Raw genomic sequence first — 27,470 nt, 5'->3', positions numbered from 1 at the left:
ATAAAAATGATCATCAGTCACCCTTCTGGCTGCTTTGCACTGCTCAGACAGCACACAGGAGCTGGAAAGTTGCCTTATAGAGGCAGCTGGGGATCCCTCTGGTACAGGGGAATTATTGGATGGTGTAAAGCCATCATAGCCAGCTCTCTGCTAGCCAGTCACTCTTGTCTCCAGCAGGGATAGGGGACGTGATTGGTGCAATGTGGGGATACGATGAGACATGACTGGAGTGTGTTATGCTCCAGTAATCTCCAGCCAGAGGAATGGTCTTCAACAGACTGTTCCTGCCCGTGTAATTTAGAGCAGCCTAAAGGTTCCATGATCGGTGTAATGTAGAGAAGTGCTGGCACATTAAACATACTAAAAGGGCTACATGACATCCATCATTCTCTGGCTGATAATGTTCTGGAAGGGTTGGTTCATTCGTAACATATTATCCCAGGATGCGTGCAAGAAAATAACTGGATTTCAAAGATACAGTATGTGAAGAGAATGCCAGCCCTAAGGCCACATTTTGTATCAGTGAAATAAAAATGCTAACATATCATAAAATTGTGCTGGCTATGAAAAGGTCTGTCATCCAGCTGTATTCACCACCCTTTCATGCAGCTGTTCCACAGAACAAATGAATCCAAATAACTTACCACCAATACAAGCAGTGCTGCTTGTTGGGTTTCTAACAGTTCAGAATTCCTTTGAGGTACCCAGGATTACTTAGCCTCCTTCAGCAGGAAATTCACAAAACATACAAATATCTGTGTGTGGATAAAAAACTGCTGCAATTCACCTTCCTGGCCCTCTTGCTGCTGTGGCTACTTTGTGTTCCGGACTGTTTCTTTCTTTCCACCTAGTTTTGCTACTCTCTCCAGATCCTCTAATTCTCTTGTGTGCATGGTTGACTTCATCAGTGCATGTCTGTTGAAGACGGATGTGCCCTTCACTCCTGTATGCCTAAAGAACTGCTAGCTTCATTTGGTGACAAATCAACCTCAACTGAGAGATCTATTCAGACATCTTCCCTGGGAATAACCCCATACAATATCTTTGATCTTTAACGTTCCAAGTGACTGGATTCTTAATTCACCCAGTTGATACATTCATTGCCAGACATTGCAGTGTACTTCCTGAAAGCATACATGTTGCACAGCAGGAGGTGCATGCAAGCGGAACTGCTATAACAATACTAATGAAGATCTGTCCAGTGCCAGGCTATGTCTACACTCCATGATTTTTATACCATTGTTTGGAGAAAAAATTGCTGTCCACAATGGTCAGGGAAACTGTGCTGGAATGCTAACAACCATCTTTCTGGTGTAGGAGTGAAGGACTGGAGCAGTCATCACATGATCAGCCTTTTCTTGTTTACATCCCCCTGTCATAAGAATGATGAAAAACATTTTCTTTAGTGAGTCATGAGACTATGGAGTCACATGTGGTTCATTTTGCAGTTTATATACAGCAGTAACTGAACTATTTAGGAGGAATAGATTACCTAGAATTGTGGATAAACTCTGTTTGAGTGCATCTTTCATTGGTGATAATATACTGCTTCCAATATGCTTGTCCAAAAATGAAAGCAATCCTAAAATAAAAATAAAAGCAATAAAATATCTTTGTCTCTAGTTTATTGCTCTCTATAAATGTTCTCAGTTGATTCAGGACTCAAAGCTTGCTTCAAAATCATATAAAGGTGGCTAAATGATGAGGCATAAGAAAAGAGGCACCTTCTCTATGGAAATCTAAAATTAGTCCTAGTTTGTCATGGCTATAAAAAGGGCAGCTCGTTAATGACTGACAATGAGATTGTCCTCAAGGCATGTTTACTCTGTGGAGCCTGCATGAGATGGGCCATTTTATTTGCACAAGGAAACATAAGAGGTATAATGAAAACAGGCCAAGAATAAAGGATAGGAAGCGGACAGTTTTCAAATCTGGCTCACAGGATTCCTTGTGTGGATACCAAACTACTCTTTTATTACTATTTAATGGCTGATTTTAGTCTCCTCTAGAGATCCATAATCAGAATGTTTCTTCAGACCTGGATAACATTTGTAGACAAATGGTTTGAATTAGCTACAGGCAGTGAGCTAGATCATCTCTACATGAGAGACTGCAGAATGGCCAGGGAGTGGGACTCACAAGTTTTCCTTTACATCAGCCCTTTGGAGCATAGCCTATTCCCACTGGTACGGCCAAGGGTTGTGGTCTTGCACCATGGATCTCAAGACAATGTGGAAGTCTGATACTGTGCTGCAGTACTCCCATTGGCTCCCCACCCATACCAAACCTATCCTTGGCTGGGGGGAAGGAGGAGTAACAGCATAGCATGCTGATAGGTTCAAAAACATGATGGAAAATCCACTCAAGGTTGAAGGGGGAGGAGGCTGCAGGTCAGCAAACACTGGCTTCAGCCCCTCCCTGCTCTGCCACATCCCCACCAAAAACACCAAGCAGCAAGCACGTGGGAGGAACTACCATGAAGAAAATGGTATATGGTTAAGACCCTACCTGAATCATAGGATGATCTTCAAATAATTGCAGCTGAGTTGCAGACAAGACATGGAAAATCGCAGATAAGTAATAATGGACCTTTATTAATAGAGGTAATTTGGAAAAGCCACAATAGACTTATTTATTTAAGAAAAAATTGCTGGAATGATATAAACACTCAACTATTGTTATATCTGTGAATTTTTTCGATAACCAGACAATTTGGTGCATCTATATTACATTCATTTAAAAAAGTGACCAGTACAATATAAAATTCAGAAGACTGAAAGTCTTAACACAACTGCTGTAGAAATTGAGCCCAGTCACTTTAGCCATTTACATTTTTCAGGCATTGAATGTTAGTGCAGTACACCCTGCTATAGTGGTTTCCTTCATGCCCTGTCTTTCCTTTGTGAAGACTTGTCTGTACCGAAATACTGCACGCTCGGCCTCCACAGAATTAGGCAAGATCAAAAGTGATCCCTTTGCTGTCTCTAGAAAATGCTGTACAACTACAGGTGAATCCCAAAATTTTCCAAGATCATTTAATGTACTAATGGGGGGAAAGTGTGTGTTGCAAACCTCAAAATGTATGCAAAATTGTGAACTGGGCAAAGTAAGCTCATTTAAAACGAAATTGCAGTGAAAGCCTAATATTGCGGAATCTGCAATTTTTGCGATATTGTGAATGAGGTAGGACCTTATATATGGTCACTATTGATGGAAAGCCTTAAGTGTAGGAGGAGAGGGAGGGAGTTTAGAATACATTAACTGGGAGCTTTCTGAAGGGTACAGGGTATGTGAAAGATCACACCAAGCTGGGAGTGGATGGATGAACGAGGCAAAGGAAGCTAGCAGGAGAGAAGTTAATTTTGTGTCTTCTGCTGCTCCCATTGAAGCCAAATGACAAATTGCCCACCTGGCTCTGCAAGAGCAGGGCCCTTTTCTAGTACAGGTCTTTAATAATCAGACTTTAGAGAGAGACTTGCCAGCAATGACATGTATTGCTATACTGTGCCTTGCCATTTCATCACTGACATCCACTCCCAGCCCACATCCTGATTCCCCCCTCCCACCCCCCAGATATAGACAGTGTTAAACAAACAAACAAAAAAAACCCAATAAAATGCAAATAGAATAAGAAGTATCTCTAATCTGACACTATTGTGACCTTTTGTCATCCCAGGTTGTTTTATTGTGGTTGGCCTGTGCATGGGTGCACATGCAGGGGAGCCAGGAGCCTTCTTTTCCCTCAAATGCACAGGCTAAATTCAATTGCATTCTTTGCACCGGGGGATGAAAGACCAGTTCCCCCGAGAGGCCCAGGAGGCATGAGACATGGCAGTGGGGAAAGGGTAGGAGAGGTCATGTAGCCAGAATCTGCCTCCAACTCCTAGCTGGCCCCACAAAGGGTATGTCCACACTGCAGGTGGGAGCAAGCCTCCCAACTCAGGTAGACAGACTCATGCTAGCAGGCTTTGAGCTAGTGCACTAAAATTATTGGTGTGGATGTTGAGGCTCCAGCAGTGATTCAGGCTAGGTGGCTCAACTCCCTGTGGCCGGAGCCCCAGGGAGCCACACTGGAGTTACTCAGTTAGGGTGAACTGCAAAGAATGGGGCAGACAATCCCCAAAGCTGGTGAATATTCCAATATTTAGATTTAACAAACCAGTACAAAACAGCTTCTTTAATACATTACTGGTTACCCAGAAGCCTTAAAGCAACCCAGTTTTAGGCCTCCACCCAGACACCCTAGTCAAATATGATGATTACTGAAAATTTTATTCATAAGAAAGTTCTACCAATCCCAAAGGATCAGACACATTACCTCCCAGATTAATGAATATTCCAGCTCTTACCCAAATACACGCTTACAGCCAATTCTAATTAACTAAACTAAAATTTCTTAAAAAAGAAAAGAGAGAGTATTGGTTAAAAGAACCATATACATACAGACATGAGTATGGTTTTTGAGATTCAGATTCATAGTAGAGATGGTGAGCTTTGTATTTGCAAAGAGTTCTTTCAGAACTAGTTCACAGGTCATCGTCCAATGTTTATATTCAGGGTGATTCAAAGTTAGGACTGAAGATCTTAGCCTTTTGGCTTAAGCTTCCCCTGCACGAAGCATCAAGCAGATCTGAGATAAAAAGGATCAGGACCCCAGACATTCTTATATAGTTCCAGGTCTTCTTTGACAGCTGGGAGTCCTCAGGTGCACAATAGGCAATTATGGAGACTTTGAAATAGACCTATTTCCTAAGCATCACTGATAATTAGCTATATAGCTTAACATAAGGCAATTGCCCATTTCCCACCATTCTCTGGTGATTTGCTATACATTTCAAAGAGACGAATACAGTGATTTACTATGTTTACAGTTCATTTAAATGTTAATATTTCCTTTTGATCTCTGAATTAATAGCTATAGTGACAGACAGGAACTGTTTACATGGCTAACATCTAACACGATATAAATACACACACACAGGTAACATTGCCTCCAATTCTCTAACAATACAGGTTTGCACTTCAAAGTTCTAGCCTATCTAACAAGGAGTGGCCCTAATGACCATTTATATACTTTTCTAACATGGCTCTACTGGTTGATTCTGTGTCATTTAGCCTGCAGGATGCTTAACCCTTTCTGGCTATGTATTGCACTTTGTATAAGATTTGTTGCAATTATATAACAGTGGAAGCAACAATGATTTGCATGGTCGTATTCTAATTAAATAACGTCACATCCCCCCAAGCTTGAGCTCAGATGGCTAGCCCAAGTCTCTGCCAGAGCTGCAGAGTCCAAACAGATGTTTGTAGCGTCCCAGGTTGAGCCCCACTAGTGTGAGTCTATCTACCTGGGCTAGGAGGCTTGGCAGGCATACCCATACGGGCTTACTCCAGCCGGCAGCAGGAGTTGCTTAAGGACACAAGGGAAAGCCCCAGAGACTACCTTTGGAAGTGTCTTCTGTTTGGCTGGTTGCGTGTACCTGTCTCATAAGCACAAGTAATGAATTCAGTATGGGAGGCTGATGGACCAAGAAGGCAACAGCGTGGAGCCAAGAGGGCAGGGCCCCAGAGCAGAGAAGCAGCAGGGTAATATATACTGCCTAGCAGTTTTATAAAGTGCCTAACACACTTTGGACACTAAATAATAATAAAGTTACTCCCATTACTTGTGGTTGAGAAGAAATTTCCCTAATGGACAGATTCCCCGCACCCCCATTAGCCATTATAGGGATTCTTGCATCTCCTTCTGAAGCATCTGTTACTGGCTCCGGTCAGAGACAGGACCCTGAACTGGATGAAGCACTGGCTCTAATTCACATATGCTAAAAGACTGCATGGTTTCTTCAGGCCTGCCAATCACTACAAGCTACCACAGGGAGATGCGTATGGATTTCAGAAAAACAAGTTCTTAAATTTTATCTTTTGTATAAAACTCTCTTCACAGGATTGTAATCTCTTGTGATGTAAATTGCGTATCTATTTATATTCTCTTATGAGGACTATTAAATGAGCCCTTATTTTTTAATAGTGTAAATATTTAAAGTGTTTTATTTGCATTTATTCTTTATCTTTCCATCAGCTCTGCCTTCTCTCACTACTGCTGCCCCTCTAATCATGACCACAAGCCAAATAACAGTTCCCCTATCTAGACCATTAACTCTTGAAATGACATGGAAAGCAGAAGTGTTAATTTTCAGTTGATGTAACTAGTACTGTATTTACTGCTGCATTACATGAACAGAGCTTCTCTTTTTTCTTTGGCTTTCATTAGCCTGTCTTTAAGATAGCTCAAGGCTGTCTTCCGCTGCCAAGTGAGCTCAGCCTGTCACTAACAAAGTAGCAGCTGCCAATGTATTGCAGTCACGTAATTTTAGCTCTAATTAATGTATTATGTGCCCTACGCAAAGTAGATCACAATACACTGCAACTTGGAAACATGAATGAACAGAAGAACGGCTTTACATTGCTCTGGAAATGTATTAGTTACTGCACCACATAAAACTGTAACAAGCAGCTGTCCTTTGTGAGGCAGACTGTAATCCATCTAGGAAGGAAGAGCTGCTCTGGTGGTAACAGGTCCATGGTATGCAGAGTAAGGCTGGTCAAAAATTTTCTGTTGAAACTGTGTTATCAGAAAACTGGGTTTTTGACTAAACTTTATTTTTTTTGGTGTGCAAATTATCTATTTTCCAAGGAAAACTTTGATCTTTTTGTCAGAAAAACAAATACCCCAAAATCAAAATATTTCAACTTGGACATGTAGCTCCAGAGCCTCATGGGAGTTATAGTTTGGGGACACAAGGCAACTGTTCTCCTCTATAGGCTGAACTCCCTAGCCAGACTATGTCTCCCATGATATACCAGGGTCAGGGACTCCCACTATGCACCACTTCCCTTCTCAATATGTGAGACTGTGGTGTACCATGGGAAACAGTCTAACCAGAGAGCTCAGCATGTAGCGGAGACTTGGAGCACAAGGCTCCTGAACTGCAGTTCCTGTGATACACCATGGCAATATTTTCAAATAGAAATATTTCGGTGTTTTTTAATTTCTTCAGGAAAAAAATCAGTTTTTCTGTGAAGAAACATTTTTGACTAACGCAAATGCAGAGTGGCAACACTGAATGTAACACTTAGAACTGTGCAGGGAAATTGTTTTCTTGTGCCATGAGAATCTGAGATATAAAACAAAACCCTCTCTCTCATCAGGATGGAATGTTAAAAACCTGAAAATTTTTCCACACCAAAAATCCAAAAAGTTTTTTGGAATGAGTCAGTCAAAACATTTTGTTTCAATAATTTCTACAATTCCTTTAGATTTTGACCTTTTAAAATTTTACATTTTTCTTAATTAAAATAAATTAAATAATGAAACAAAAAAGGTTTTCAATCAAAAATGGAACTTTTTCTTTCAAAAATGCCAAAATGGGACATTGACAATTTGAAAAGAAAATCCAAAATGTTTTGAAATGGGAAATTCATCAACACCAACCTTCTCCCATGAAAGGTTTCAGTTTTGATAAATCGGCATTTTCCAGCAAAAACATTTTGTGGAAAAATTCCTGGCTGACTACTAATTTGCAGCACGTCACACTATGTTTTGAGCTTGATTTGCTACTCTCTCACATCAGCTTTACTTCATTAATGTCACTGGGAGTTTTTGCTGATTTACACTGGAAAGAAGGAAAATCCTTCATTTTCAGAGCACTCCAGCATCCTTGTGAGATAGGTAGGGAAGCATTATTCTCATTTTCCGTATGGAGAGACTGAAGAAGAGAGATCAAGTGACTTGGCCAAAGGCACAGAGGGAGTCAGCATAAGAGCTGCAATAAAAATTAAGAACCTTCTGGTTTCCCAGTCCTATGGCCCAATCATCAGATACAACTATATTCAAACCCAGGATTTGGCTCACAGGTAACCAGTAGTACCATCAGAACCATATGACCCAGAAGATGAAGGCTAAAGAAGTCATTTATTCTATCAAAGCAAGTGTGGTGGCCTAACTTTTGGAATGTCAGCAACTGTATCAGGGTTTCTCAGCTTGTTCCAATTTTCCTCCTTTAAGGTACAAAACAAACCCTTTTGTATTTTGTACCACTATTGTATTTTTATACTGAGTAGTGTTTACACCAATAAAAAAAAAAAAAGAGTGTACTTACATGTGGACTAGGGCCACCCTGTTGAATACAGAACAGTAACAGATCTCTGCACTTTTTTTTTTTTAAACTCAAATAAAAACAGTACAATAAAGGTAGAAGAGTTTTTTGTTTTCACTTAAACTCTCCCTTCCCAGTTCTCGTGCTCTTGATGGAGCCTCCCCCAGGATGCTAGAAGCATAGTTCATGGAAACACTTATCTATTCCCTATAGTGCCATCACAATTGCTACTGACTGAAATTCAATTCCAGTTGCATTACTCTAACAGCAAAAGGTCAAGCTACAGAAAGTGCTCCTGACTTCAGAAAATAGGTAACTTTCTAAAGATGAACATATTCATAGGCATTTGTATGACATCACTGTACAACCCACCAAATGGTTTGAAATTCTACAGCAAAAAAGGTAAAGACAATTAGTTTTTTCTACTTTGTTGCTTTCCATTTATTCTATCTTCATCCACCCAATCTGAAAATCCAAGTTAGGTGAAATCACATTTTAAAACTATTGGACACCAATAAATAAATGTATTGATTCAATTTATTCAGTACCAACTGAAGGTTAAAACAAAATGTGAAACAGCTTTTGAATGCTTATACTTTAAATGACCCCCTTTCCATTATATAAATCCGCAGGGAAAAGGATATTTTTGTTCTTTATGCATATTTATATACCATATATACTGTGACACGGTCAGGCCAGATGGCTATAGGAGAGTAATTTTTTTTTTTGAAGCAAAAGATGTTTTTTTATTTGCATAACACATTTACAAAGTAAAAACAGCAGCATATGCAATGTGTAACACAGCAACCAATCACAATTGTTTTTTCATTAGCTTCAGGGGAGGGAAGTGTTCAAGCTTGCCTGGGCCCAGAGCGGGGGGCTTCCTCGACTCTCGTGGTCTTCCACCCTTCCGAGTTACCTGGTGGTCCAGAGCGAGGGGGCTTCATCGACTCTCGTGGTCTTCCACCACCTCGAGTTACCTGGCGCCACACCCGAGTGTCACCAACAATTCCCTCCTCTGAAAGCACCCAACAAGAAGGGCAGGCTGTGGGGTGGACAATCCGGGGGGGGGGGATGTGGACCCACGTGTGAAACGACCCCTCTAAGGTGGTGGTGTCCCACAGCAGCAATGGCTGGGTCTGGGTCCCTTACTCTCCCCCAATCAAAGGGACCCGGATAGGAACACCGAGCAGAGAACCTCGGACAGTGCCCACGCTCCTCAAAAGCGTCAAGGGAGTCGATGGATGCTTGCCCAGAGGAACTCCGCCCGGATACGTGAACGAACCGAGGATCGGAAAACAGCCCCACAGTCACAGGAAACTCCATCGGCCAACCTTCTCTCTCTGGTTTTATAGATGGCCATTTTAGCCAGGGCCAGGAGGAGGTTAACTAGGAGATCCCGCGACTTTGTGAGGCCACGGATGGGGAGTGCATAAATAAGAAGGTGAGGGGAAAAATGCAACCAAAAACATAATAGGAGATCCGTGAGGAGCTGGAATAGGGGCTGCAGCCTGGCGCACTCCAAACATACGTGCACCAGGGTTTCCCTCACTCCACAAAAGGGACAAGTATCTGGGACGGGGGTGAACCACGCCAAGTACTGCCCGGGCTCACAGCTCCATGAAGGAGCCGCCAACTGATGTCCCCGACGAGCCTCAGAACCAAGGGGGAATATAGGCTGGCCCACCGGGGCTGCTCACCCTCCAAAGGTGGCAGAAGGTCTTGCCACTTTGTGTCAGGGCGGGACAGGGTGAGGGCGTGAAGGGTGTGGAGCACGAGCGTGTATAGATGTTTCCTTGGCGCGGTTTGGAAGCGTTACGGCTGCAGTTCGTGCAGCCGGCTCGCAGTGAAGGTGTGAGGGGGTCGATTGGGTCTGCGGGGCAGGGGTCCAATTAAAAGGTCTGGCAGGCCTGGGGTAGAGGGTGGGCGGGGCGTGCCCTCAAGCAGGACCCGGTCGAGGTAAACTTGAGCAGCGGGTGGCAAATCAGCCGTCGCATCCTGAAGTATGCGCCGGGGGGTGCAAGGTCTGGAGAGCCCCATGCGCCAGGCGAACGTCAGGGGATCCAGCCAGTCTCCCCGCTCGTAGTCCAGGAGGTCTCCGACTCTCGTGACTTCTGCCAGGATCAAGCTCTGGTGCACCGAGCGGGACTCCGCCACCTGCACACGGAGCTGGGGGTTGTGTAGCAGGGGCTCCGCGAGGAGATCTACACCTTCGGTGGCGGCAACGGACCTGGTCGTTAAAAACAGTTTCCAAGTCCGGAGGAGGTCCTGGTAGAAGACCGGCATCCCCGAGAGGTCTCGCAGAAGACCTCCCGGATGGAGATAAAAGAGCTGCCGGTCATATCGGAGCCCTCGGATGTGGCGCAAGATGGCGTGTGCCAGTGTGCTCCACGCCGAACTGCCTGCACCATAGAGGAGCCTCTGTAGGGCCTGGAGGCGGAAGACACGGACCTGAGTGTGTAGACACTTCAGGCCCTGTCCTCCTTCCTTCAGGGGCAGATGAAGAACCCCTACAGGGGCCCAGTGCATTCCTGACCAAAAGAATTCCAGAATCAATGTCCGGAGGTTGGTCAGGAAACCTGGGGCCGGGACCAGGGTGTTGAGCCGGTACCAGAGCATGGACAGGACTAGTTGATTAAGCACCACCGCTCTCCCTTGGAGGGAGAGACATCGGAGTAGTCCTGTCCATTTCCGGAGCCGCTTTATCACCCCGCCTTCTAAATTTTCCCAGTTTTCCGGCGGAGAGGGATGCATGGCAGAAAGGTAAACGCCGAGGTAGAGCAGTGGACCCGCGCTCCACCGGATGGTCTGAAGCATGGGTGGGAGGGAGCTCACCTGCCACCAGTCTACTACTGCCAAGCAAGAGCTCTTGACCCAGTTGACCCGGGTGGAGAAGGCTGCCAAATAGATGGCCTGGCAAGCCTCCACCCGCGCCAAGTCGCCGGGGTCCTGGATCACGACGAGCACGTCATCAGCGTACGCCGACAGGACCAGCTGCAGCTCCGGCTCCTGCAGCACCAACCCGGTCAACCTCCTGCGGAGGAGACAGAGGAAGGGCTTGATCGCCTGGCCCAAGAGGGGGCACCCCTGCCGTACTCCTCGCCCGAAGCTGACCGGTTCGGTCAGGGTCCAGTTGAGCTTAACCAGACACTCTGCGGAAGTGTACAGCACCTGGAGAAAACCCATAAACTGGGGTCCGAAGCCAAACACCCACAGAGTGCTCAGGAGGTACCCGGGGTCCACCCTATCAAATGCCTTCTCCTGATCTAGGGACAGGAGGGCGAACGACAGACTGTCTCTATGCCCGAGTTCCAAAAGGTCCCAAACCAGAAATAGGTTATCAAAGATACTGCGGTCCAGGATGGTGTAGGTCTGGTGTGGGTGGATCATGTCCGCCAGCACAGACTCTACCCGCAGCGAGATTGCTTTCACTACGATTTTGTAGTCCATGCTGAGGAGCGAGACAGGACGCCAATTTCGTAAATTGCGGAGGTCCCCCTTCTTCGGCAACAAGGCGAGCACAGCTCGCCTGCACGAAAGAGGGAGGACCCCACTCTGCAGAGACTCGGCCCAGACGGTGACTAGGTCTGGGCCGAGGACGTCCCAAAACACGCGGTAGAACTCCACGGTCAGCCTGTCCACGCCTGGAGACTTATTAGTGGGCATACGATGGAGGGCTTCTGAGAACTCAGCCAGAGTGAGAGGCAACTCTAGCCGGTCTCGGTCGCTCGTGCTGACCGTAGGGAGCTCCTCCCAAAGCACTTTGCAAGCACTAGGGTCGGTCGGGTCCGGGGAGAAAAGACTTGTGTAGAAGGCTCGGGCCCTCCCGCACATCTCCGCCGGTTCCGTGAGGGGGGTGCCGTCTTCAGCCAGGAGGCAGGTGACGTGTTTCTTGGCCCTCCTCGTTTTCTCCAGGACATAGAAGAAGTGGGAGCTGCAATCCATCTCCCGAAGGAGGCGGATGCGGGATCGAACAAAGGTGCCCCGGGCCCGATGGTCCTCGAGGGCCCGGAGCTCCTCCCGCTTCTCCCGGCACGCTCCGCAGAGGAGCGGGTCTTCGGGGCTAGTGGCCAGACGCCTCTCCAGCTCTAAGACCTCCCGTTCCAACTCCTCTATCGCCGCATTTCTCCGTTGGCTGGTGCCGCAGGTGTAGTTGCGGCAGAAGAGCCTGGCGCGCACCTTCCCCAGGTCCCACCATCGCCACGCCGAGGGAAAGGCGCGCCGCTGCCCTCGCAAGGCCAGCCAGAATTCCCGGAAGGACGTCACGAAGCCCTCATCCTCCAACAGGCTGTTGTTAAAATGCCAGTAGGCCAGCCCTGGCCTCTCCGCACAGAGGGAGGCTGTCACGGTGGCTAGGTGATGGTCAGAAACTGGGGCCAGCCGAATGCTGGAGGAGTGGGCTTGTGAGAGATGGAAGCGTGATAAATAAATGCGGTCCAACCGGGAGTGGCTCGACCGATGGGCTTCCACCTGGACAAAGGTGAACGTGGAAGTGTCAGCCGGGTGGTGGTCACGCCAGATGTCCACTAGGGAGTGATGTTCAACTATCTCCCAGAGGGTGTCCATGGCGGCTGGACTCTGCTCGGTCCCCGAGCGGTCTCGCTCCTTGAGGGTGGTATTAAAATCCCCTCCCAGGACCAGGCACTCATGATGATCTAAGGTGCCGAGGAAAGCGGACACCTGCTGATAGAATTGCAGCTGCTCCTGGCCCGATGTCGGGGCATAGACATTAACAAGGTTAATGACAAGCACCTCTATACGGACCCGGGGATGCAGCAGGCGACCCAGCACGGCCTCGGCGACCCCTAGCATCTCGGGCCATAGGTCTGGGGAGAACAGGGTCGCCACTCCAGCTTGCCGAATCGTGGAATGGCTAAAGTAGACCCTGTCCCCCCATTCCAGCCGCCAACTGTCTTCGGTGGTCGGATCCGTATGGGTCTCCTGCAGGAAAATCACAGAGTAACCTCCCTCCCGAAGGAAGGAGAGTGCCTGGGACCTGCGAAGAGCCATCCTACAACCCCGGGTGTTCAAAGTTGCGATGGTGAAAGTTGTCATGGGGGGGCCGGGTGGGATTCTCACTGGCAGGGACGCTCACATCCCCCAGCAGGCCACGCAACAGTCCTTGACCCATCCCATAGGTGAGTAATTGGTCACGGAAGACGCAGAGCCGCCAGTCGGCCGCGGCATCCTGCTTCCCCGTCCCTTTACCTTTCCCCATGAGGGCCCTTGTGGCCCGGAGGATTTGAAAAAAATCCTCCCATCGCCGGAGAGCAAGCTGTACCTTGTTGCGGGAGCCACAGACATCCTCTAAAAACTTCCGCAGCTCTCCTTGCAGCTTATGGGGGGGTGGGGTTACGGTTTCCCGGTTGTTCCCCAGCAGGGCCGTTGGTGCAGCCCTGTGGTCCACTAAAACGGACAAGCAGGGTGCAGACCCCCGACGGGGTGCCTGATGGGCTGGAGCTTCTAGGCCCGCCTCAAGCTCTGGGGCGATAGGGGGTGGTGGAGAGAAAACAGCAGCTCCTAATGGGTCGGGGCAGGAGAACACAAAGGCCGCTCCCTAGGGGTCATCAATTGGGAAAGGGAAGGAGACAGCCCAATGATATTGCAGGAGGTAAATTGGATAGGGGTAGGGGCAGAGGCAAGGTTCTGAGTTTCGGGAAGCAAGCAGCTGGATGGTGGCGCGTCCCGATCCGGCTCAAGGGTTAAGGGGGTGGGGAGGGAGCTCTCAGTGACACTGGGCATGCACTCTGTGGTGGATTTAGTGGCCACAGCATCAAGAGGTGGATTATCTTCTGTAGTGCCCCCGCCCGGGAAGGATGTCGATTGCTCCGCACCAATGGGGGGTCCCCCTGGCGACTCGTGTCCCGGCCGCATGGTGCCGGCTGTCACCTGAGCAGGCTTGGTGGTCGTCAGCGGGGTGCCAACAGCGGCTGGGTCGGTGGAGGAGTCCAGGGGCTCCTCGGAGGTGGGAGCGGAAGCAACAGTTAAGGGGAGGGAGCATGGGGAAAAGAGGGGTGGAGTGAGGTCGCCCAGATCGAGATTTGCTGGCAAAAGGTCGTCCTCCCCCTGGGCGACTGGGGTCAGATCTAAGGCCTCGATCTCCTCGAACATGGAGGAGAGGACACTTTCCGCCGCCCTGGGGTTCTCCCCACTGGCACTCACCACGACGGTTGTCTCAGGGTTCACAGGGGCTTCGGGTAGCGTCAGGACAGAAGGGGCTTCCTCGAGGGTCTCCCGTGGAGGGGAGACACTACCCTCCGGTGCTGCCCCGTCTTTCCCGGCTGACACTGGTGGATGGGACGCACTCGTGGGCAAAGCGGAAGGTTTAGCATCAGTGCCCCCCTTCCTGGTCTTCCGGGGGGCCTCCGCCTCGGGTAGATGAGGCGGAGCTCGAGCCTTCCGCTTGCCTCGCTTCCCCTGGACTAGGGCCCAGCCCTCCATGGCATCATCTGGGGGCTGGTTAGCAGGGGTCATGTCAGGGGGTAAAGGCGTTGGCTCAGGGACTTGGTGGGGGGAACGGTGGGGCGGCATAAGGGAGGCAGGATTCTCCCTGGGGCAGGCTCTCTCCTATGCCTGGTTGTATCTCTGCCACACCCTCCTCCATAGGCCTCGCTAGCTTGTCAGCAGCGAGGGCGGGGCTCTCCCACTCGTCTGGGCGTTGTAGGGGAGGTGCCCCTTGGGCCTGAGCGAGAGTAGCGGTGGTCCAAAGAGGAGGGGGGGCGGGTTCGGGTGGCCAGGGGTGTCGGCAACGATGGGGCCGATGTCCTGCCGGGTCTCGGGGATCCCAGGTGCCCCTCCTTGCCGGGCTAAGGGGCAGTCCCTCCGGACATGCCCCGACACCCGGCAGAGGTAGCACCGGGCTTCCCCCATGGAAAACTACACCTGGTAACGGGTCCCCTGGTGGGGGACTAGGAAGGACCCTTCGAGCACCACTCCATTGTGCGCCGCCGACGGCAATAAAAGTTGCACTTGCCGGTGGAAGGAAAAAATGTGACGGAGGGTGGGGTCTTTGCAGCCCAAAGGGAGAGGGCTGATAACAGAAACAGGTTTCCCCACGGTGGAAAGGGCGGGTAGCAGGGCAGCACTGGGGAGAAAAGGAGGGACAGAGATCAGGACCAGCAGACGCCCAGGTCCTCTAGCGGCTCTAGGGGGACAAACACCTCCCCCCCCCACTGCCAGGCCCCTCTCCACCGCTTCCTGGGTGGTAGCCTCTGATGCTAAGAAGAAGACGACCTTCCCGTACATTTTGGAGGCTGCCACAATGGCCGAGGGCCCCACCACCCTCGCCAACACCAGCACGTACGTCTCCATGTGGAGCGAGGCGGGCACCAGGAGGCATCGGACACCGTGCTTCCTTGTCATGGTGGGAAAGGGGCCCCGGCCGCTGTTGATAGCGGCGGAGGCGGTGGGTGGGAGAGATGATGAGGGGGCAGTTGGGGGGGCTGCCGCCGCCCGGGCATACATCCTGGGGGCTGAGGGAGGGACATCCACAGAGCTGGTGGAGGGGGCAGCGTGGAAGGACGCCATGGTCGGTGGCGGGGTCGCAGCAGTGGGGGTGGCCCTTGCCATGGAGGGCCCGGTGGTTTTAGTGGGGCCCTTCCCCTTCTTCTTGCCCTGGCCTTTCCCACTGGCTGGAGGGGCTTCCCTAGAGTCTGGAGAGGCGATGGGCATGGCAGCGGTGGAGGTCACCCCGGTGCCCTTCATTGCCGATGCCCCAGCGGGGGTGGTGGCAGGTGGTTAACAGGAGTTGGGGTCAGATAGAAAGGGACAAGCTATGGGGTGGACAATTCGGGGGGGGGCACATAAACCACCGTACGCTTGTCCAGAGAGTCCTGTTTGGTTGGCTGGTGATTCTGGTCCACGCAGTGGAATCAGGGCGAGCAGCTGAGTCCAGAGGCAGATGTTAGATAGCCAGCAAAGATGGCGGGGGGGGGGGGACGGGACAGTGAGGAAGGTCGTAGTGTGGGGCTTGGGAGGACACAGGTGGATCGGGGGGCAGCTCCGTGCCACACCCCCTGTGTCCCTACAAACACAATTAAGACACAGTCAAGGCCTCCCCCCACACAGGAGCACAGTTCAAAAGTTACTCAGTCTTAGGCCCCCTCCATGGCGATTTGTAGATTCCCTGGGTGGTGTTCCTCTGGTGGACGGCCTTTTTTCTGTCCATTCTGGGTTTTCTTTTTTTCAGCAACAGCATTCCAGAAATGCCAGAGTAAGTGATAAGAATCCTCTCGACCGAAAACGGGTCCGCAGACAAACAGCAAGTGGCTGGGTCTGGGGGCTGGGTCCTTCCACTTCCCCCTCCTCTGGGGAACGGGCCAGCAGGCCTGCCCTCTCTCGGGGGGAGGGGTTTCAGCTGAAGCAACAGCAGCGTCCGAGGGCAGGAGGGGGGCCTAACAGCCGGCCGGCACTCTAGCAACAGCAGGAAAGAAAAAAAAAACAAAAAAAAAAAAAGAAAAAGGGAGGAGAAGGGGTTGAGAGTGTCTGGCCTGGTCAGGGGGGAAGCCAAAAGCAGGGGCAAAAAGCAAGGAAAGCCCAGGCCAAAGGGCAGCAGCAGGAGAGCAGGCTAAGTAGGTCCCTTTTCCCTGGGTAAGGTAGCAGGGAAGATTTTAGAACAATCAGGAACCTTCTGGAGACAATTAAGAGAGGCTGATTAGAACACCTGCAGCCAATCAAGAAGTTGCTAGAATCAATTAAGGCAGGCTAATCAGGTCACCTGGGTTTTAAAAAGGAACTCACTTCAGTTTGTGGTGTGCATGTGAGGAGCTGTGAGCAAGAGGCGCTAGCAGCCGAGAGTGAGAACATGGACTGGTGGAGGACTGAGGTGTATAAGCATTATCAGACACCAGGAGGAAGGTCCTACGGTGAGGATAAAGAAGGGTTTGGGAGGAGGCCATGGGGGAAGCAGCCCAGGGAGTTGTAGCTATCACACAGCTGTTCCAGGGGGCACTCTAGACAGCTGCATTCCACAGGGCCCTGAGCTGGAAATCAGAGTAGAGGGCAGGCCCAGGTTCCCCCCAATCCTCCCAACTCCTGGTCAGACACAGGAGGACTTGACCTGGACTGTGAATTCAGAAAAACGGCCAAGCTGAGGACTGCCGTGAAGCTCCAAGGCGAGCAAATCTGCCAATAAGCGCAAGATCCACCATTCTGCCCTGATTTAGGCTTGATACCACTTCAGTGAAGGTACAGTGTAAATTAGGGGAGAATTTGGCCTGGAATTCAAGCTAAATTCATTTAGCTTGATTTAAATTTGCCTTCTTGTGGTTCATTCACTTTGAAACAATGAAAACAGTATTTGTATTTTATTATATGTCTGGTTCTGACCCAAGGACTGGTCTGGGGAGGTCCATGAGCCTTCCCAAACTCTTTGTTCTGAGGCTAAGTGTATGATACATTTTACATGGTGTTAATTTCCTGTTTTCATGGTGTCCTGTTACTTTTTTGAGGATAATTCTCAAACAGCACAGTGTAAGGTACATGTAGTGGAAAAACAGTGCTAAGAATCGGAAGCTTTCTAACATTCTGTTTCAGAAGTTGATTTGTTGTTTGTGCAAAGATAAAGCATCACATTCTTTGCCTACTAGGGAGCCAGTTACAGCTTCCCAATTCTCTGCCTTTCCCCAGTGCAGGTTAAATCGGCTTAACAACTGCTCTAACTCTTCACCAGCTGGCAAAGAAATCCTCAAGGGACCATCTCAGCTGAAAATAGATGGGTTACAGTGCACTCTAGGCACTCTTCCCCCAGCCCTGATGGCTGACATCCACTATGCCAGGCACTGTGAAGAGGGTGGTTTATGAGCCAGGTGTGCTGGTCTAAGACTGCTGGGGACTCCCTCATGCCAGGGGAATCCCAGCTAAGGGGATGCTGTCTCTGGGCCACTTGATTGGCAGAAAAGAAGCAGAGCAGAGAATCTGCCCCAAAGGTTTTAAGGACCTAAATCAGAAAAACTACTGAGCAGAATTGAGCCCATAATGCCTAATTGCTTCCCCACAGTTTAATCAGACAAATACAGATACTGACAAAGTATTTTAATTCAACTGCATAAGATTTTGTAAACAATCACACACTGTGCACTTTTTTTGTCCTATAAACAATAAAGAAACTTGTCTTCTGTGGTACACACCTAAAAATCTAAAACAAAGTCTATGTAGATACCATATCATTGACACAACCTTGTGGAATACTCTGCAGAAAGTCAACTACTGTACTTAATGTGAACATTTACACATCTATAATTATATTTTATTGAAGGTTTTCATGCAGCACACTGATTAATTTTTTTAAAATTTACATAATACATTTACAAAAGGATCAATTACAGATTTCTATGAAAATCAGTGAAATACATAAAGAAAGTGTACTAAAACCAGAAAATATTTCCACTGAGGTAAAGTTAAATAAGTTAATAAGCCTTTATCACTGATTGTGGGGCTAAAATACAATCCAAATCTTCAGGCATGGAACAATTTTCTATTAACAGCAGGCCATTACTCCTTGATATTTTGAAGGAGCTGCAATAAATGAGCCTCAATAACCTGTTGAACTAAAGTGGAGAAACAACCTAGTTAATTACTGTTCAATGATTTCCAAATCACTCTGTGGTTGTATTTTACTGCCAGATGCTGACTTGTTTATTTTGACTAGATGATTGTACAGGACATGAACTAATGCATTACAGGTTTGCATCACCTATGAAAATTTAAAGCATTATATAATGCAAAACAACGAATACACTAACAGAGGACCAGTATGTTGCGTGAGAATGGGAGAAGCCATGGTCTGTGGCCTGGTTTGGAAATTCAGATGGGATAGGTTAAGGTAGGGCATGGGGGGATTCTAACCTATAAGTGGAGAGTGGGGGAGTATTAGGGGATAAAATCATAGTCACAGTTGGAAACTTTGTAGTGATTTTCCTCAGTGTTCAGAATTTACATACTGAACCCCTATGGGTTCCACATCTGAGTGATCCATGAAGTTATCAATTCCAACATAAGCCCAGGGGCTTTCAGCAGTTACATGCATGGGTGGGCTTATTTTTTATTCAGTTCAGGGGTTAAAAAACAAAGATTTCACATGGTTCAAAAGCCAGGGTGACCACTGAAGAGGCCCCTTTTTGACTCCATACAACCCAAGGAGTGGAAGTGGATAGCCAAACTTTCCAGCCTACCGTGCAGGACCCTGGAAGAAATGCCCCCTCTCCCAGGGAATGTTTGTGGGTTTAGATGAAAAAAAACAAACAATTTCAAAATAGTTAACAGAGGTAAGTCCAAGAATACTGTGGCTATTTAATGTACATGACAGCAGAGGCCTGGCCCAAGTGTCCAAAAAACCAAACAGCCATGTCCCCCTCTCAGAGAAAGCTGGACCCAGGCTGAAAGTCTGCCTGGAGTGAGAGGGCAGCCTCAGCAGACAGGGCTCCTGTGTATCCCAACACACAGTTTAACGCTGTCTTCCTATGACCAAACCCTTGGGGGTGGTAGAGTCTCTCCTAGAATAAATCCCCCCTCTGGTACGGTTGTCTCCACATTGACAGAGGAGTTTATAAATTAGATTCACTGTTCTTGAGCCATGTCTTTAAGCATAGTTGGGAGTGTCTTTCTCTCACTATTGACCTGAGCTCATGAACTAGAGGTGAAAGACTCCTTACCTGTTACTAGTTCCTTGAACAATCCAGGTCTGTCCTCTAAATTACATATTGCAAGATGTATACAGCGCATGCTGCTAGAGCTAACATTTTAATGGACTTTGAAAGCACAAGTCAAGCAAATAAAACAACGTGAGTTTAGTCAATTAACATTTACATAATTAAGACGTTTAACTAGCCCATAATCAACTGGAAATAACAGCCTAACAGCAATCTAACCCATTTTGTGGCAGGGACTTTTGTCTTCTTACATCCATAAAGCACTGTTACTGTAACTACATAAACAAACTACAATAAAAATAGCCAAACCTAAAGGGCTCTAAATACTCACCGCTCCGATGGCCTAAAGCCACAGCCAAATCCATGGAATTATAACCAGAATCTGTCTCAATAGTTGGATCAGCACCATTTTCTATGTAAAATAGAAGGAAAAAACCCCTAAATTATGCAGTTAATTAATTAGTTGATCATTATCAGTAATAATTATTTTAGGTTTGATTTCTTAACGTTATCCTTAATGTGCTCACCTAAGAGAATTTTCACACATTTCACATGGTTTCCATGTACTGCATATAGAAGAGGTGTCCCTCCATTCTGCAAAAGAAGAGAAAAGACTTACAGTCTTTGATAGCTGGAGTTCATGTATCTAGTTCAAAAACTAAACAGACTGTATTTTTAATTCCCTCCTGATAATAAGAAGTACACATATGTGAGTTCTTCAGATAACAGTGGTCATAATGTGCAATGAAAAGGTCACCAGCTCTTCTCCAACTGTGGTTTTCTGTGTCCCCCATCTTTTATGGGTCTATTTTTAGGCCACAATCCTGGAAGTGGGTTGTGTCTGCAGACCCCTGTCCCTGTGAGGAGTCCTAGTGAAGTAAAAGGAGCTTTGCATGGGCAAATCTGTCCCTGTGGGTCAGACTGCAAAACCTGGTTTGTAGACTCTTCAAGACAGAAACTGACCCAAATTGTTTGGGTTTCCATGAAGGCTGTTCTAAATTATAGCAGCTTCCAACAGCCCAAAGGGCAGGAATTAGCAGATCAACTCCTACACAAGGGGTGATCATTCCAGGGCTGGTTATGCCAGTTCTATGCCCAGACTCTAGCATGACACAAATTAACCAAACTACATCTCAGTTCTGGGTCACTGTTTTTACTGCTATTGCTTAATACTGAGCAAACTGTTGATGTGATATAAATAATAAATTGGCAGACATTTTTATTGCATTAATATGGAAAATATTTAACTTGTACAAAATCTTCTGAAGCGCTCATCAAGTACAAAAATTCCAGCCACTTTAGAAAACTGTCTGTAAATTCAAAATCTGAAAACTGAAACCTTTTCAAATGTGACATTAACCTGAAATACATTCTCATCTCTTATTTATATTTTTTACTGCTGACATTGTTCTAAAGGAATCCTTATGGTGAAATAATTCAACAGTAATATTCATCAAACCATAAAAATTGATTAACTTGACGTTTACGTTAAAAAAGGGAAAATTGAATAAGTGAATATTTTTTTAACGTAGACCTTTTCTCTGGCATGTTATGATGCAGGCTTTTTTGACCTGATGTTTCTGGCAGTGCAGTTTAATCAATGAATGACATCTCCTTTGAAATAAAAAAATCACAAGAGTCAAAGGCCAGTTTCTGTCTTCTAAAAGCAATTACATTTTAAATGTTACCTCAGCTTTTGCTCTTGTCCCAGAGATATTTTTTTCCTGGCTTCAAGGAGTAGCCCTCCCGTGCTGATAATATCATAGGTAATTCTCTGTAGTTTTCTGCATAAGGAACTCTTCTACAGTAAGTACTACTATAGCAAAGTTCTTCTGTGGCAAGAAGACCTGGGTAGGGAACATCCCATAGTTTGGGGAAAAACAAACATTTCACCTCCCCAGAAGGTCCATAGGCTGTTCTGGGGTGTGAGGACAACACTCAAGGTCCCCAATTCACAGCCAACAAGTGAGCCCAGGAACAATCTCATCTAGCCCTCCTATTTCGGCACAGTACATTAGTACACCATGTCCTAGGTTTTCCAAGCTTACATTTCTGAAGACTTAACATGGTTTTCAAATCCATGTCAGTTCTAGAGTTTTGAGCAAATTTCTGATCAATGCACACTAAGTCACAAGTCACACACAATGTCACACTCCAGTGACAGACTTACCCAGTCATATTCATTTACATCAACTCCACAATCAAGCAGCATTTTGACAATATCCGTGTATCCCTTACTACAGGCCAATGACAGTGCACTTTCTCGCCCTTTCCCCAAAATCTGAGCATCTGCACCCTGAAGAAAAAAAAAAAAAGGTGTTAACAGTCCTATTTAAAAACCTTACTGTCACAATCTGGAGGGCCCTTTAAGACAAGCTGGGATCAGCCTTGCCCCTGATCTAGCCACAAAAGGGCAATCAGTGATCCCAGCTGGGTGCACTAGAGTTAGAGTGACAGACCCCAGCTGCAGCTCTAGAGACTACAGAGGAAGCAGAACTCTACTACAAACAGAAACCCAAAGGGACGGAGTGGGGGGGGTAGTCCTAAAGAGACCCATAGTGAGTAAAGACGGCTCTTGTGGGGGTGGCCCTGAGATAGTCTTTTACTTACAAATCCTTCAGTAGCTGAATGGAGCAAGAGCTTTATTCAGATTTGTTTGGATTTTCATTTGGACCTTTCAGTTACCCAAAAGGGGATTTAAGCTGTATATGACTTGGCTGGAGAGCTGAGCCACAGAAGAGCTGGTGAGAGAAAGATACTTGCAGGAAGTGCTGCAGCTCACGATACCAGTGACATTATGCACTGATATAAGTCAAAGCTCCAAAGGTGAGTATGCCCCCACCACACTTGCCTTTTATTTCCCCTTTGTGGGGCAATTAATGCTACTACTTTTAAAGATGTAGTAGCATCTGCAAACTTATCAATATAAAATGAACTAAGGATTTTGAGAAAAACTGTATTTTCTCCTTACATTCTGAAGCAGAAACTCTACCACTGCTATCTGCCCATGTGCTGCGGCCCACATCAGAGGGGTAAAACCTTCTTCATCTTTATGGTTGATTACATTTTCTGTTTAAAAGAAAAATACAGTTCAATGATCATTTTTGCTGCTGTACTGCAAGTGCTGTTAGAGTAAAGTTTGTGTCAACATTTCTGTTATGAACAGCTACGTTTATAATTCTCCCATAAAGTCCACTCTGGCCTGACATTTTACATACAAAATCCAACCCTGACAGTGACAGAAATACACTTATCTATGCTGAATGTGGAGTGGGGGGAGGGGGAAAGAAAACCTAGCTTCTGAGAACTCTCACATTTTTACAAATAAAGCTGCAATATTTTAGTATAAAAATAAAGGTCATTTGTCCATAATGTTGTCTATGTATATTCTTGGAGATAGCACAGCAGATGCCCCCAAAACAAACAAATGTTCCATATTAATAGTTTTTAGGCAATCTAAAATGTGCTTTTCCAAGGTAGTGAGCCATTCTAGTCTCTCAAATAAATAACATGTAAATCTAAGGGACTAGAATAAAGAATTGGCAAATTAATGTATTTGATTGAGGTTTTGTGCAGAGGGTTAAGTGTGTTCCCAGAAATGAAGGAGGGTGGCAAGCGTGTTTTTTGTAGCTAATTCATTGGCTAGATGAGTTGAGTTAATTTGTTCCTGATGGAAGTTTGTTTTTTTCTAATACTGCAGAGTATATTTACATTGCTGTAAGATAAATTAGGTGTCAGGGTGCCCAAAGCTCTTATACAGGTAACTTTTTTTTACCATTAGTCAAATCTAAATAAATATATGCTCAAATTTTTAAAAATGAATTTGCTTTCTCTGGATTCCCAATCCTTTGCTTCCTACAAAGGCGAGGCAGTTTTACTTGCATGAATGCCCAGAGAAAGCAAATTTGTATATTCAAGCATACCACCACCTTAGGCCAACAAACAGATTTCAGATGGTAATGACTTTCAGTGACTGCCTACAACGGCCAGATTCGTACCAGAGAAGTTTAATGTAAATGATTGTATAGTCTGTTGAGCCAGCCAGTGAGTCTTCCATCTTCACACTAATATAATTACTTAAAATGACTGATTTACAGTACAGTGGATGCTATTTCACAGTTTATTTTACAGAAAATATCCATTATAAAATTACAATAGTTTAACTGCAGGATACTGCATAACTCAGATTTGGACTGATAAGTAGTGAAGAGCTGACTGAAACTACAATATAATGCTGTATAGGTTAATTGATAAAATTGAGTATAAATACACTCACTCTAGTAGGAATTTGTTTCAAACTATAAATACAGTAAAAAACACTACGGTTAAATCACCCCAGAACTCATTTGCGGATTTTTGCATATCTCACTTTCACATTTTCTCTAAATGCAGTCTAAATGGTTTTTCTCCCTGCTTCAGAACAGAAAATGGGAATTACATGTAATTCCCATTAACACTAATGTTACTTTGCACACCCAAACTGCAGATATGGGAGAATAGACAGCTTTAAATGTACAGACAGGTATAAAAAAAATCCATGTTAATAAAGAATGGATATCATGAGTTTATGGGGTTTGTGATAGATCTGTGGGGGATATTCTATGCAGTTCATGCATGTCGGGGGGATATAATCCAGTGTAACACGGTTAAAAATCCTCCTAAGAAAAGAGGAGATTTAAAGCCCCTCAGACTCTCACCTTGTTCAATACGCGTGGCCAAATAAAGCATTTCCCCTTGAGCAGCCAGCTGGTGAACTGACAGAGCTGCAAAAAGAGCACAAATATGTATTATGTACACATAAGGCATGGTCCTGCTCCAGCTGAAGCCAATGACAAAAGGAAGTGCTCATATTGATTTCAGCTTAACTGCTGAATCAGGTTTGCAGTCGTCTTAAAAGTGGTTCCATATGGCTTAATATTTTTCCACCTATCCTATTAGAAGGCAAAATATTTTCCATTGATGTTGAATTACAAACTCTTATCAATATCTTCATGAGATGGCTTTTTGCCACCCAGCTTGTAATTTAATGTCACTTTGCCATCAAGATTATATTGTCTTCAAGAACATTTAAAGTAAAAAAAGATTAAAAATACCAAAATCACTGATACACTGAGGACATGTTCTTTTCAGTTATGAAACTATTAACCAATGTTTCCTCCAATGTTCCTTCCTTTCTGTTTAATTCTTAAACTTATCTCAGGTTTGTTCATCAGTGCTGAATTTTTATAGAGACCTGCTGATAATGGTTAGACAAAGGGAATACTCTCACTTGTCTTAAGAAAGCTGCAAGCACTTATCAAACTCTTTGTTCATTAGAATATCCAAAACATGCTGTGATGGATCACCTAGTGTTCAGTATGAACCTAGTTGACTGCCTGTTGAAGTCAATAGCATGACTCTCATTGAATAGAATAAGCACTGGATCAAGTCTTTTGTACGCATACACAACATGACCTACTTTTCTACTGGAAAGGAAAATATTTCCATTAACTTCCCTCCCCCCACAATCCCCTCCCACAAAAAAACTTGTGGATGGAATCAATTACAGCAGAGTGCTTTAACAATCTAAGAGCAAACATTTAAGGCCTTGATCCTGCAACATGCTTTGTACAGGCAGAGGGGTCTGCCTATGTCAAGCTCACTGTGGGTGTGGAGACTGAGGGTACAACCATTCTGTCTTGGGGAAAGGCCATAGTTATACATACTAACTGATAACACTTTGTGATGTTAGCCAGTGGTTATCCATTAAATAAATATCCATTTCACTGTTAGTTTGATTTCTCAGAAAGGATACACCTTTTATTCAGAACAGGGCATTCTATGGTATACCTCTATATTCACTTGCCCAATAAGAAAGGGGAAATTTTGTCATCGAACTTGCTGAGTTTAAGAGGGATGTATGTTTCAGATTTCAAACTGTGGCCAGTTGTAGGGTAAAAACTCTACCACATTATCAGTTTAAGAATTTTAAAAAATTAATTAATTTTACAACTTCCTCTGTCAGTCCATCTTCTGTCTCCTTAATTATAATGGCTACAGAGCAGAGACTGGCTGAATATTTATTATATAACATCCAGGACATTGTTGGCACTTACCGATTAATTAAGTTCTACTTGCTGTACCTACACTGATAACAGATTAACAGGGATTTAAAAAAAAATCAATACTTTCATTTAAAGACTACAAAGAATTAGAAAGGTCATCTGTAAGGTCTTCAGCTCAAGATTTGGATACTTTTCTGGAAGATGTGCTTAGCTAAAGCGTAACTCATTGGCTTCAATACAGAATGAATGGATGAAATTCTATGACCTGTGCTATGCAGGTCAGGCTAGATGGTCTATTCTGGCCTTATTCTATGAAAGGTCCCAATGAAAAAGCCAAAACATCTGACAAGCAGTAATTAACTTACGATTCACAACACTTACTATACCACAGAATACTTACAATTTACAAGGAGAGGTGTTGTAGAGACCTCATTTCCCCTATGTTTGTTAGTTAAAGTAGTTGACTGTTTTATGGGCGAAAAATGCTTAGTTGTTGATGGAGTGTAGACATGTCTTACTTGAATTCCAGGAGAAGGGGAAGTATGGATGTTGCATTCAGCTAAATTCAACAGGGAAAAAAGATAAATGGTTTTAGTGACTGTAAGAATGCTAAAAGGAAAGCTACAGATTCTAAATCAAAGTAGGATATGCTGATATTATAGAATATTTAAAACCTGAATTAAATAAGAGTGATGGAATGTATTTCTTTCCACTATTAATGACATGTACAGAATAATAAAGTGAAAGGGCCAAATTCATCCCTAAATCAATGATGCTCTAGGGATGAATACGGCCTACAATCATCAAATGGCCATAATGCAAATTTTCAGCCACCTGTCTACACGAATGGTTTCCTTGTTGGTACAGTTTCACAACTGCTTTAGCAAAACTACCACTGCATTGTGAACAATGTCTTATGACTATTGATCTAAGAAAACGGAGACCTCCCAAATTAATTGATGTCTAGCTGTTACCGTGTGAGGAAGCTAGAGTCCTAAAGGTCACTCTATGCCATGTTTTATCTGCACTTTGCACAGGCTTATTTTCCTAAGTTTCCATTAGATGAGCATAGGAACAGTAGTTTAAAATGTTATTTTATATACATTCTACTTTGGATTCCAATTCTTAGAAGAGGCTATATTACTTCTGAGAACTTAGATTAGAAGCCACAGAATTAGAAAAACAAAACAAACCTATCCACTTTAAATGTCAGAAGTCATAACTAGGATTAAGTTTCATTACTGGCTGAAGTGATTTGGCATTAGTGAGCAATAGTAATTAAATTATTTGAGGTTAATTAACATGTCCAGTAACTCTGTAGTCATATGGTAAAGAACTTCATGGTTACAAATCTGAGCGCAAATTCAAGAAGAAAACTGATTAAAAAAAAAGCGTGTGACCCGGGGGCAAATGTAGTTCAAACAAAATTACATTTTACTTGTAGGTCAAACAGCTGCAGCTGTGGTTACAAAGTTAAATGCCCTCACCTGGTGGCCAAACTGCAGCCAAGAACAAGAGGGGGAAAAATGGAAACCCATAATGAGTCAAAGCTTGTATTCATTATGGCAAATTGATCAGATTCAACACCATGACAAGACTGATCACTGATGGTTTGATTTAGT

General features: G+C 45.5%; 1 protein-coding gene across 10 annotated transcripts in view; it reads right to left on the bottom strand.

Moving 5' to 3' along the window:
* ANKRA2 (ankyrin repeat family A member 2) overlaps positions 1-27,470 on the bottom strand; it is a 51,505-nt gene that overhangs the window by 19,195 nt on the left and 4,840 nt on the right. For 6 of the 10 annotated variants that reach the window (XM_073344281.1, XM_073344284.1, XM_073344282.1 and 3 more), the window contains 6 exons: positions 26,249-26,407; positions 24,502-24,567; positions 22,776-22,873; positions 21,975-22,100; positions 20,332-20,398; positions 20,136-20,216 (listed from right to left, as the gene is read on the bottom strand). In XM_073344281.1, coding sequence (XP_073200382.1) covers positions 20,136-20,216; positions 20,332-20,398; positions 21,975-22,100; positions 22,776-22,873; positions 24,502-24,567; positions 26,249-26,407 — 597 coding nt within the window. Of the gene's footprint in view, positions 1-18,173; positions 18,704-20,135; positions 20,217-20,331; positions 20,399-21,338; positions 21,652-21,974; positions 22,101-22,775; positions 22,874-24,501; positions 24,568-26,248; positions 26,408-27,470 lie in introns of those variants that run through there. The other 4 variants (XM_073344286.1, XR_012158921.1, XR_012158922.1 and 1 more) reach the window with 4 other exon arrangements.

Source organism: Lepidochelys kempii, chromosome 5 (assembly GCF_965140265.1).
Source record: "Lepidochelys kempii isolate rLepKem1 chromosome 5, rLepKem1.hap2, whole genome shotgun sequence".
Taxonomy (NCBI): Eukaryota; Metazoa; Chordata; order Testudines; family Cheloniidae; genus Lepidochelys; species Lepidochelys kempii.
This window is presented reverse-complemented; position numbering and strand designations above follow the sequence as displayed.